Source organism: Hylaeus volcanicus, chromosome 5 (assembly GCF_026283585.1).
Source record: "Hylaeus volcanicus isolate JK05 chromosome 5, UHH_iyHylVolc1.0_haploid, whole genome shotgun sequence".
Taxonomy (NCBI): Eukaryota; Metazoa; Arthropoda; class Insecta; order Hymenoptera; family Colletidae; genus Hylaeus; species Hylaeus volcanicus.
In genome coordinates, this window is record NC_071980.1 from 22,162,838 (window position 1) to 22,176,965 (window position 14,128).

Sequence of the window (14,128 nt, forward strand, 5' to 3'; positions counted from 1 at the left end):
TTCATATCAATCAATTGAGTAATTTCGAAAGTAATTAGTAAACGTCTGATCCTGCAAGACTAGTAGTTGCATGTATCCACTTTCCCTGAAGAGAATGAGAATTGTCACGCTTCTTCCAGTTTACTTTTTGGAATCTTAACACATTCAAGCAAATTTCGGTACATTTCTGACCCTTCACGTGGCTCTCCCCGAAATTACTTCCAATTTCTACAACCCAACGTCTCTCAATGACCACACAAAACACACTTCTGCTCAAATTTCAAGCGCCCTTCGTCCCTTCAAGCTCGTTCAAACACTTCAAGTATCCGTGCCCTGTTCGCCGAAAGTGATCTTCGGATGGAAAGGTGCACAGTATCGCGATTTCTCAATGTGAGCGGTGACTAATTGGCGGTTGGAGGTTTAAGGGGGTACTCCTTTCATTTCGGCACAAAAAGTAGATTTTTTGTTGTATTCTTGTGCTTAACACTTACTCGACCGGTTAAGTAAAAATATCTGTTTAAAAAAATTACGTAACGAAGGGGGGACGAGTATTGATACTTATTCCTGTGTATTCGAATTTATTCCTAGAATGAAATTCTAAGTTAATGATCATGGCGATTATTCATTTCTTTACTAATTTATTTATTAGAAATGTATATTTCTAAGAAGGACCATATATTGATTACTAGATATTATTATTGATTTTTCCTTGGTCGATATATTCTTAGAAATATTATTGTTTATGTAAATTTGTGTTATGTCCTTCATTCTTAAGTGAATGTAATTCAGAGAGCTAATTAGCAAAACCTACGTCTTGCAAAATTAACCAAATATTTTCTGGTTTTCTCAAAAATTTATTCTTTCTGTCATTCTGTAACGAGTTAAAATTAGGTATCCTTGAACTAGGATATTTTTGATATTTTAATATTTACTATCATTTTCGAGTTACCAAAAGTACAAATTGTGAAAAGAAATCGAAGATATACGTTTTAAGTATTGTCACTCTGTCAATTTTCTTTTAATATTTGTTTCCCTAATTCACTCGATACTATGATTACTACATGGATACATGATTGGAATATTCTACGTACCTTTGAAGTAAATTGAGCAGGACAGCTATAAATTTAACTGATTCTTTCATACACATGTATAAACAAGTACACTAGATTTCAAATATTTATATCAATTACTTTGACTACAAAAAAATCATGAAAATTTACTCTATACTGGTAAAAATAAAAGAGTATCCCACAAAACGTTGAATCGTTGGGCCCAGGATGAAAGTAGTCGAATGTTTACTGCGCAGCTCCTAAACAAGAGGGCCCCATTAGGGGAAATGACTACAGGCAGCTAGTCACTCATGATTTAAAGGTCGATTTGTTACTCGGACCCAACGCTGCGAGACGAGCATCGAAGTTCATAGTCAGGGACACGATGGAAGTTGTTTTTCATCACCTTCGAATTGCTGATTCGAAAACACGTTGCTTAGTTGGACATAAAAACAAGTAGACATCTTTGGAATTATGTGAAATAAAAATTATTTAATTTATACTTCTCTCCAGGAGACATTATTTTATTACATTATGGATATTACAGATACATTGTAAATATAGAATTAATCGTTCCTTTAAATTTGTCTATGCTTTCTAATCACTTCTGAAAAATAAAGCATAGCTACTGCTTTTACTGCTTACCTTTGTACATTTTATATAAAATTGATACTTTGTATTTTGATATTTTTAACCGACTTCGAAAAGGAGTAGGTTACTCAATTCGACATGTATATTTTTGTTTGTTAATACGAGCTACTTGCAACTTCTGTTTCTGAAAATTGAAAGTGTTCTTTTCCTCGCAAAACTTTATAAAAGCTTACAATTATTTATTTAAAGCTTATTTATTTATTTCATTTATTTAATTTGTGTTACTATCGATAATGTTTTAACATTAACCTTTCTCTTCGATATCGTTAACCATTACTTGAAACTGTTCTATAAGTACAGATAGATTAGGTACCATCATCCAATCTGAGCTGCGAATTTAAAATATCACATGAACATTCGTTTAAATTAGGAAAGTCATACACAGGCGAACCATAATAACTCGAAAACAATTTTATTCGTTCCCTTTAACTGCGCTGTGAAAACCTCTACAGGTCGAAATATATTACTTTAACTCGAACTATTTACTCATTTAAATGTATCGACTTATTTTACCTCTGCAACTCAAATTAAGAGTAGCCTGATCACTGCAAGTCAAAGTTTATTTCTACAACTCAAATATTTATCATCTATAATACGAAGATTTTAGCTTGTCCCTTAAAATTCGAGTTATCAAGGTTCGACTGTATATTCCATAGCATTTATGTTTTATCAAAATACAAAATCATAAAGTCCCTTATGGAGAGCCCTGCCACTTTTGTCTAGCACCTGTAATCGAAACATTGTGCGTAGTTATGGGAATTTTGCGGACTGAGGGTTCTACGAGCCGCGTTTAATTAATGCCTCAATCTGGTCCGCGGTTTTATGGGAAATCTGTGAACGCGCCACCTGCCAAAACGGTCGATCGCATGGGACCAGGAGACCGACGCGACGTGATTCGCCTGGTCGTTTAATAACGACGAGGTTGTGGGAACCCGGTCACGGGTGGAGCGAGCACTCCCCTTAAGTACAGTGATTACGTGACTGGGGACACGGTGCTTGCGTAGCACTCGACGATTATTAACATGGATCGATTCGACTCTTTCCTCTCGAAAAAGTTCCTGTGGAAATCCGCGAGGGAAATCGGGCTGTTTAAGGGAAACTGGATAACCTCGTGACGGTCTCGGGGTGATTTGCCATCGCGCAAGCTTCGATCAACCGTTGAACTCGAGTTCTGAAATTTTTGATTGGTAACATCGATCCACCATTATTTTACACGCGAGATTTCCTGATAGTAATATTTTAACAAATATAATGACACGACTAGGTTTTTTTCGGACGTAACAACAAAATTATAAAATTACCTAGTTATTTTTTGGATATTTATCATAATTTTGCTGTTATAAACAATTGCTGTACATACTGGAATATTGTGCTTTGTTTAAGGAAATTTTTCTTACAGTATGTCTTTTTGCAATGTTTTCAAAAAATAACTGTACATAAATTATTGGGAAAATTATAAAAATAAATTACTTATCTAATGAATATATGTATATTATATTGCTCTGTATATAGACTAACAAATCAAACTATTTGATAAATTATAATTGTAAACACAAAATAAGTCAAACACACATGTTGGATTTCTATAATATCATGAATATTTTTCACAAGCTTCAATTCCTAACACCTTTATTTTTTCAGTTATTTCTGTATAATTGTTTCATTATATTTTAAGACGTGTTGCATAATTTAAACATTCGAAAAAGGAACACACTTCACCCGACTAAAACATTAAGAGCTAACTAAAGTCCTATATTTACTTTTGCTGTTGCTTTAATGCCTAATAAATATACTTGGTTTAACAACTTATTGTTTAATATTTATTCGAACAATAACGAAAACTAAACATTTCTTATAATGACAATTACTTTCACAAATAAAAAGTGATACGATTAAGAAGATGAAATGTCTTTGTAATTTTTATATGATAATTATTTTTACATACGAAATTGCAAGATTTCTTTCATCCAAGGGAATGCAAGATTGAATTCTCTTATCCGTCTGCCGCAATATTATATTAATAAAAATTTGCCGTTACATCCAAAGGAATGTCAATGAAAGTGCATAGGACATTCATGTCGGTTTCTGAAGTTTCGTGTTTCGAGGTTTACTTTCTTTGTGCGTTTTAATTTCTTTCTCGCGGGTTAATGGAAATAGAGGCGTTCGGTGTTTAGGTGGATGAAGCAACCACTCTTCTTGAGTGTAACGATTACGTCGCGAGGGATACGGTACTTGGAGTCGACGACTTTTAGCTGGATTGCCGGTAGATTGGTCTGAACCTTCTTCCGTCCTACAATCTCCTTGAAATCACGAATGTTTTTTTTTTAATAGAAAGACTTTTCCTTTCAGCTCCTCGAATCTAAATTAATTTTTCTGTAGAGAATAAAATATTATATAATACCGATACAATTGTGTTGTTGGTAGTCCGCTACTTTTTAGCAGAATAAAGATATAATATATATCGTGGAATAACAAAAATTATTTCTATAATATTTTATTGTTATTAAGGAGAACTCCAAATATAAACTGCTAAAAAATTAGCGCTTCTTTGTGAATTATTTAATCAAGGGCTATTGATGATACCTCTGCAAAATTTGCATATTTATTTGCGTACCCATGGAGAATACAATTTTATAGTAAAAAGATATTGTTGAAGATAATATCCTTTGAAATTATTAAAATTCGATCAAGTCATTTGTTGTCTGAAAGATTTCATTGAAAAGTAAAGCATGCAATTAATGATATAGTTTCGTGTTTAATGTGAGTGCTGAATATTACTCAACACCGCTTAGTTTTTCAGTCAGATTTCAACAAATGTTTTTATAATTTTATTACCATCATTTGGTACTTACAACATTCATCATTGTTCATTCAGTTTCGGTAAAATGCAATGAATAAATAGTAAATATTAAATTTCTTGTTTTTAATACAACAGATATATCTTATAACCAAGTAGTAAGAATTGTCTCAATGAAAACAATGTAATATGCAGCTTCGAATAAATTTAAACATGATTCGAATGAGTCAGTTAATTTTTTGGCACTGATTTAGTGAACGATGTAGACAAAATTCAGTTTGATAAGCTTGAATAAGTACATTTATTTAAACAGTTTTAGATTATATTACATAGAATAAGACTTTGACGTAACAAAAATTAAAAATTTAATTTCACTTGAGAGTGGCCACCAAAAATTTTTCTTTACGAAGGGAAGGAAAATTATACATGGAAAGGAAAATTTTAGCACACACTAATCAGAGAGATTAATTCCAATTAGAATTAAAAAATCGTCGATCGTTAACTTCCCTACTTGCCAATAAACCGTGTTATATGGAGAATCGAAACGTTTTGGGACAGGAACAGAGAATGTTCGGTCTCCAATGTAACGTTGATCGATGACATTCGCGGAACCGGAGAACGTGTTCGCGGTGGTTGAAGGGGGGTGATAGCGCCGAGGGGTGAGATTGCCTTGTCACATTGACAAATGGTTGGAGAACGAAAGGTACCGGGCAACGTTCAAACGCCCCGCATCCTTCAGGTTCCTTAAATTTTCGTCCCTTATGCCTTCGTTTCGACCCTTCCTCCACCTGCTCGTCTCTCACGCGGCGAAGACAGGATCGACGCCCTGGCTGACGATTAGTCGTTAAGCATCGACAGACTTGACAAATAGTCGAGGTTCATGGTTACTAAAATACAACGAAAATAATTTTGAAAGCACGCTTAAAAGGTAATTAAGAATTCTATTAGAAAATTTATTATTACTATTTCCACCAAAGGCGTCAAGAGACATCTTTCGAGATTTTCATTCCAAATCATCTTTTAAGTTTAGTTATTTTTCTCGGGTCACGTTCGGTCCATCAACGACAAACCTTCCACAGATTTGTTAATGAAAATAATTCTTGTGGACCACAGTAACCAATTTCGTTGCAGATTATTTTTGGAGAATTCTTTCCCTCTGATTTTTTTTTTCTTCTTTTACTACTTTTCTTCGGGTATCTTTTTCTTTCCTATCCTGTAAAATGAATATAATTTTTACAGCTTTCAAGTACATTGTTGTATACTACCATATATTGACAATTTAAGTCTTCAAAATATAAATTATCACACGTTAATTATCTTGTATTCGCGAAATAAATATAAATATATGTGCGCTGTTTTGAAAATTTGAATAATTAAAATTAAAAAAAAAATTAATATCGTTCAACCCCTTTTTTTTTAACGGAGGTAAAGAAACGATTGCATTGAACAAACAGAAAAATACAACAGAATTCAAATTTTTACATTTGTACAGATAGATTTTGCAACACCATTTTCCAGGTTTCTTAATTGTATTACATTATTATTAAATTATCCTAGTTGTTCAATTTCAAGTTTATAATTTTTCTTTAATTATTGATATACCATGCACATACTATGTTAGTCTAATACTTAATCATTATGGATAGATTTTATTCTATAAAAGGAACTACGTAAACACTTGTATATTTATGTATGTATGTACATTGTACATACAGTATTGTAATAGAAAATTTTCCCAAAATATTCAAAATTGTTTCAATGTGGTGTGTTCACCTAATGTCGGGAAATTGAACACTAAAGCTACTAAGATTAACGCATATCTGTATGTTTATAATTAAAGGTAGAAGAAACAAACGAATTCATCAATAAAATTTGATTCTCTGTTACGCAATAGTTTCCCCGAAAAATTACAGTAAAACCACTGTTAATAATTGAGTGATTTTAAGCTGAAGTTTGAAGTACATAGGAGAAATTGGTCGGTTTCGTACTTTTATTGTTAACGAAACAAGCATTCAACATATAACCTTATAAACCCTATAAGAAGGAATTCAGAAATTCTCAAATTTGTTGTAGAACTAAAGATTCCAGGAATACACAATTACTACTAGCAAGTTGCCTAATTGACACTCGTAAACGTTTCGTCCACAGTTTTTCCACCCGAGTTATTCGCAACCTGTCGACGAATCGAAACACGATCCGGTTGTCGTGTAAACTCGATGTTCACGTCGGACAACAGCAATCGTTCTCCGGTTACGGGAATTAATTGTAAGTGCCACTCGTCACGTTCCGCGGCTCTTTCCGGGAAGAATCCATCGTCGAACACCGAATCAGCGATTCGTTTTTCAAGATCCTAGACGAAATTTGACAATAATATAATTGGTACGCTGGTTTCGAATTGCGACAAGAATTCTGTGTCAGGAATATTTGTATTTCGTTTGTGTTTCATCGGTTTAATCAAGGTACATAATTTCTGTCATCGTTGTTCTACCAGGGAGGAAAGATTTATTTATTTTTGGTAATAATAATAGGATGCTATGCTTGTTATTTAAAAAAAGTCTGTTTATTAGTTTATATGCAATTAAATTTCATGTTTTCGATCTTTAGGTTTTGGGTTCTTTTCAAGACACTTAAATTAATATAATTTAATGTATATATATTCTTTATACATTTTTCTCTAGATTTTATGTATTCCTTTGTAAAATTTTGTGTAAGAACAAGAATAAAATAATCAGTTGTAATAAATACGTAGTAGAAGTCTAATTATAAAAATATTTTAGTGTATACTTATTTAATTTTTGAGAAGTCAAAGGACAAAAAATAACGCTTCAAATAAATCTAAAATAATAGAAAGATACATCGTGTATCGGAAATATATGTTCTACAAATTAAACAGGGGAAGGGTTGTCTAAATTTGATTGCTTCGTACATTCCCTTAAATTGTAATTTTTCCTAACAATTGAATCTAAAATACTTCAATTTTTATTATTTTGTTTGTACTTGCTAGCCTGATTCATGTGTGTATTCATTCCTTTTTTATTTGAAAATTCAAATATGTTACAACAAATAAAAATAATTATTCGATATAGAGAAAAAATCTTCCTTTTGATAACGTGTCAAGATAATATTATAAAAAGTAAATACCTTCATGGGTTGTCCTAGCAAACTCCAATTCGCACAAAATACTCGGTAAAAGTATTCTGTATTTGTTTGCTCGAAACATTACAATTTAAGAAAATGTCCAAAATGGATCGATTTAGGCGTCCTTCCCCTATTACTCTCTCAGGATTCCATTATTGGGTCTCACAATTTTCACGGTAAATAATTTCACCGAGGGGAAAGGAATATTTCGGTGACGGGATCTGGAAATAAAAAAAAAAACCGCAAGAAATCGCCCCAATCATCAAGTGAACGTCACCCGCAAACCGCACTTGAGGGGGCGGTTCACCCTCGCTGCCAAAAATCACATTCCTGCCCAGACCCCTCGACATTACTACGTGGTACCGCGTTGAATTCGCATTCCCATGCGCGCACCGACGAACCAGCCTGCGTACAGTCGCCAGCAATAATTGTATGTTTACGTATGTCTACGCTTCTTAAAAAAGGAGAATCTAGCATGAGGAACCGAAAGAAATATTTTATTTGACAGGAATGTCTTTGGAATTTGCTAACGAAAACGGCTACGTGTAACTTTATTCTTAATCGTAATAGATGTGTTAACAACAATGATAGCAAATAGGAAATTAATCGTGGCTGTGAGAGTAATAGTTGTATAAGGAAAGATGGTAACGATGTCTATAATTCAAAGACAAAGTATAGATATATGTATACTGTGGATTAATTTAACCTTGGCAACAACGCAATAGGAATATAGTAATAAAGAAATAATATGTATTGCTTGTGAATTTTATAAACATATCGGATTAGGAGTTAGGTCCTTTTGAATATAAAGTGCAATTTATTAGTTACGTTAGCAATGAGAACATGATGTTACATACATTCGGAATTAAAACAATTAGATACATTTTTTTTTAAAAGATAAAAAGTATGAAAATCTTGAATATAAGAGATAACACTTCAAATATTAGAAAAAGAGAAATAATATAAGGTTGACAAGTAGATAGACGAACCATTTGAAAATCGGAAGAATAGATAATATATTAGGGGGACCAGAAAGTAATGTCGTTTCTATTACATTAAATTCAAACAAATAAATTTATAATATGTTTTTATCTTTAATCAATTATGTAATTGTCCTAGTACTCAATAACCTTCTGCCATCTAGTGTGCAAATTTTCAATACCTGATCGATAAAAATTGATTGGTACATGGTGAGCTGGTAAATAATAAATATGTATTTGCATTCGCAGAAACGACATTACTTTCTGGTCTCCCTAATAGATTAAATTATATAATTTTCCAGTAGAAACGAGTAATCGTTTAACTGTCAGTAAATTAAGCATTAAATAGTTTGCATCAATACCATAACTACAAGCACGAAGTGTATAACTTCTTTGGCTTCCTGCATAAATTAAATTGATAAATTGGAAGAGTCCGTGCAGTGAAAATATAATTTTGAAGAAACTGATGCCAAGAGAAATCCCGGTGAAGTATCCGATGACCAGAGGAATTGTAGACCAATCGAACATCAAGGGAAAGAGGGACGCGGTATTATTGCAGGGGACTGTACGTGAAGACACGAGTTACGCAAAGCACACGAGGAGTCACGCAACCTGCGCGGATGAATGCGTAATGCCTGCGGACAGTGATTTCCACCCTCGACGACCGCCACCGCCGCCCCTTTCCACGGCCAGATGGGATTCTCACGACTCGCCCTTAATACCGCTCATAATCGGGCCCGATAATGCTCGCTGTCACAACAGGCAAACAATGGCCCGCGGCCGATTGAAAAATCAAAGGATTACTCGTGTTCCTCACGGCCCGGAAGGGGTGGTTTTCGCGCCGAACAGAAAGAGATGTAACGGAGCGAGGGGATCCAGGGAATATCGAGCAAACAGTCGTCCCAGGACGCTCAATTTCATTTAATAAAATATTTATACCGATCCGATGGAGCCAGTTGCTCGGAAATAAGAGTGGGGGTTGCTCTGTGCGTAATTGAATTCATTTGGGATCAGAGGATTATCGGATGATTTGTTGTGTGCGCGCGAGGAACTGTACGGGCAACAAGTGAGACGTCGTTTAACCTGTTCTTCTTGTTTTTTTAAGTTTACAATATATTTAAAATAAACTTGTTACGTTGTTTTGCATAACATTTGTTCGATCAAACGAACTTACCTGTGAAGTTTGATCGTAATTATATGAAGAGCCTCGTTCGAGAAGATCAAATAAATCTTGTTTTTTATAATTACAAATTATATGAAGATCAGACATATAGCATAACCGAGTAGACGTTACTGGTTAACCTTTTGACTGCGAATGGCGTATATACGCCCTCGAGAAATGGGGTCAGAGAAATGTTTGTATTCGTTAAATCTGTTTTTTAAAAATATCAGCTTATAGGGGATGATGAGACGAAACTTTTTTATGTTTACGGTTTATTCATAGGATGCTTAGTTTTGAAAATAAAAATTGAAAAGTTAGAAGTTCGTTGGAAAAATTGAATTTCAGGAAAAAGATCAAAGTTTTCAGTTCCATGTTTTCAAGTTTTATCTCTGAAAGTCTTCGGTTCTGAATTCTATACAACATCTATAGAATTACATTGGACGTAAATTAGGGACTCGTTATTTTAACAATAAAACGGTGTTAGTGGAAAAAGTCACGAAAATATGGTCCAAAAATAATGACTACGTTTCGTGTTCGATTAATCAAATCATTGCCTCACAGGTGCTATGTAATTATCAATCCCAAAGGTTTTTCAACATTTTATTAGTGTATCACGAAAACTTCGGACATTTTGTACAGTGTCAGTTTTCTCTAAAGTGGTTCAAGAATTCAAACAAAATATGTTTACTATTTTTTGTCATCACAATTTTGTTTTATTTCTTCACTTCAATAATAATTTTAGGCTTTCTCAAAGTATAATAGACAAAACTCTTACAGTACGTTGACGTATCAAATATTATTTCCCTGTACTGTTTTATTTCTGACTTACGTATCTCAGAAAATAAAAACTAGACTGGTTTTGAAACGATTATTTTCTAACTGTTGTCAGTAAGTGTATATCTGTATCTGCTACTACTGTCACGTTGTATCATAAAAAAATGACATCTGTTAGAAACATATCAAGACTCGTGGGATAACTCGATAATTCCATTTTACAGAATTCGCACATCCTATCCTCCTCTTCGAATCAGTACTTATCTCCTTTTTCCAAATTTCCATACCTGTTCCTTAGAACGTAATTACAGCCTGAAGACAGTGAATAAACAATATTCATTTTTCACGATTGGCCGGCTCGTTCCGGGGAAATCTGCTATGAGAGGATCCGATTGACGACAGTTAACATAGGGGCAGACAGAGGTGGCACGTCGAGGTTGTCGAGCGTCGAAATATTGCCCCTGAAATTCCGCGACGTGTCTTTCAAATCGCGGACGGGCGTCGCGCTCGACTCGAGGCAAGGACAGCCCGTCACATTTTTATCTCTCCTCCGGTGTGTGCGCAACACGGAAACGTTCTGCCACGATGAAAGAGAGTGTCGGCTGACACGCGTTTAATCGACGATACACAGATGACAATAACGCGAAACGGGGCGCGCTACGTTCCAGCTAAAACAACGAAAACAGAGAAAAAGAACAATAATAATGAAAGCCGCGGGAAGCGTGAGCGCTGGATGGAAAAGGAAGGCGAAGAAAAATCCGTCGAGAGCGAGGAAGAGAACGCGTCGAATAGATTTCCCGTCTACCAACGGATAATGTATCGTCCACCGTGGATGGTCGACGAAACCAACCACGCGTTTTATTATAAAAACGACCGCGAATCGCAAATAAATTTATCGACACACGTCGCGCACGGCGACGAGCACATGTTACACCTTGTCATTGTCTTTGTCTACCTGTTACCCGTCCACTCGACTTTGTCGCCCCGATAATGACTGGTTACCTTCGAATGTATTTTTTATGAGATCTCGTGGGACTCGTGAACTCGCCCTCGGAATAGGGGATGCGTAGGTCTGCTGGAAATCGTCGAATTTGCGCCGGGTGCTAATTAATTGACGAGGGGATGTTCCCGTCGACAAGCAGTTTATGCTTTCTGGCCTATTTAAATTGCCGAGCATAACGTTAGCATAGCAAGCCACGTGTTGGTACGCATGCTTCAGAATTTTAGTTTTTGAAAAAGTGAAACATTTCATTAAAGACAGTAGGGCGTGGTCTATTGTTCGTGCGATTAATTACAAAAATTGAAGTCGTCTTCAGATCTGTAAATGTTGAAATTAAAATGACTAATTACATAAAAATCGAAATTTTTGCGTAAATAAAATGTAAAATAAGTATGATAGGTGCAAGTAGTACAGTTTTAAATGAGTACAGGTTGTGGCGATAAGGAACAAACATTATTTGATAACAGAACAATTTAAACACACATTAGTGAATCTGTGAATCGAAAAGATAACAAGAAGATGGGCAAAGGAATAATCAACGCTAATTTATTCTAAACAAGGCAATTAAATATTTAATTTTTTTAATCGTAGATAATGTGGTTAATAAATACAATTTTATTTACATTCTTAATTCAAGTACGGTATCTTCCATTGTTTTGATATCATTTAGGTTCTCTACAAGAATGAAATTAAAAATTGCACATAAAGGCAGAATGTAACTGAATTAACATAAGCACGAAAGATAACGCAATTTAAAGTAGATTTAAATGTATATGTGTGTTTGCTTATTTACACATTATAAAATTATTAAGAATTTTGCGGTATGGTGGAAGCTATAGCAGAATTAAAATTGGTATTAACAATAGCATTATTGCATGTATTGTTTTGTCAGATTTTAAACGAACATTCTAACAGGTGTAGTCCAAACAAGCATAGTTTATTTCATATAAAAGTTTCTACTCTTAGTTTGAGATTGTTAGTAGCTATTAATAAAGAAGTAAGTAAATTCAACTGGAACTATAATGAGTAATGAATCAGACACAAAAATAATGGTACTTATCATCAACAGTAAAATAACTCTCCATTGAGTGAACTATTTTATCTTCTAAAAGAGAATTTCTCGGTTATTTACATATTCATAAATTAAAAATGTTCAAGTTATATTATAATTATCACCTGTCTTTATTTGACAATTTTAAACTTCGATTCTGCAAAAATTGTTCAATTAGTTTTACAAGGATTGTTTTTATTATGTTTTTAATTTAGCACAATATACAATATATAAATGGTTAATACGTTAGCAAATGTAATTGAAGCTCAGTCTTAAAATACACATCGAGTCCAAATAATAAAGTAAATTATGGAATCATACTAATTGACTGTTTGTAAAAAAAAAATGTTCATATTTTTCTAAATATAGGAAGACATAAATAGAGCAAATCACATCACAAGAGATAATAAATATAACTAAACGTATAATAAGATAAGAAGTGTACATATCACATTTGTTACCATTATTTACTAAGAAAATCAAACATTTGACTCAGTTTAATGCTTTTAACTACGTACACGCAAAATATATCAAACAGAACAACTCAATATTCCAAGTAATACGTTCCATGTAACACAACACCGTTCTGCAAATCATACTTCACTCGCTCATACGAACATAAACGTTCGCGATTGTAATTAATATCATTAAATTACTGAAACGTAACCAGTGCGATATATACTTTTGACGTTTACTATAATTCGATTTAAACTCGGCCACTTGTGATATCTCGTCCCGATCTAACTTTAACTTTTAATTAAACGTAGCCATTACGATTTTATGAACTACATGAATGGGGGGGATTTTCTGTTGCAGGTCGGAGAGTGATCGCAAAATGTTGAATCCAGAAACCGGCTGTTACTCGGAGTCCGTTCGGGCATGGTGAGTAGCATAATCAGATAAAAACAGGAATCGGCATTAGCGTTTAATTTACGGGACGTATAACCGCGTCGTAATGCCGTCTACGGCTCGAATCGGTGGCTACGGCGAGCTCTAATCTCTCTCGAGTATCTTGGCTCGCGTGCCACCGTGTGTTCTCATCAACTCGTAATCTTAATTAAGTACAAATCGCTCCGTGTACGACGACGCCGACGTGTTACGCGGCCAGGTACGTACCTGCCTTCGGATAATCGGCCGCTTAACTTCCGTTTATTTCCGCATTTATCGCGTCGCTTGTCTCTCGCTCGCAATTTTATTGGAATAATCCTCCGATATTGAAATCACATTCTACGTTATCGCGATATTACCGCTGCGGCATTGCCGTGCTACTGCTTTTACATCTTGACGTTAATATTACTTCATATGGGTATTGGGTACCCTCAAGTATAATTAATGTCTAGATTTCTATTTAAAAAGTAACACAAACCTGATTCTTTGTGTATACAACATTTTACATTATACTTGTTCTTAAGTTCCAGTTCCTTAAACTAATTCTACGACGTTGACATTCCATATGAATTTATCTGAAAAAGTGTAAATATTGAAGAAAATCTGTGGGGGAAAGAAATAAGGTATAATGTCTAAAGAATGGAGTGAACGTAATCGAT

General features: G+C 34.3%; 1 protein-coding gene across 1 annotated transcript in view; it reads left to right on the top strand.

Annotated features, from left to right (window-relative positions):
• The window catches only part of LOC128876314 (transcription factor Sox-2-like), a 228,478-nt gene that overhangs the window by 121,197 nt on the left and 93,153 nt on the right, over positions 1-14,128 (top strand). Inside the window, exon 2 of the mRNA XM_054122571.1 lies at positions 13,398-13,463. Coding sequence (XP_053978546.1) covers positions 13,398-13,463 — 66 coding nt within the window. The remainder of the gene's footprint in view (positions 1-13,397; positions 13,464-14,128) is intronic.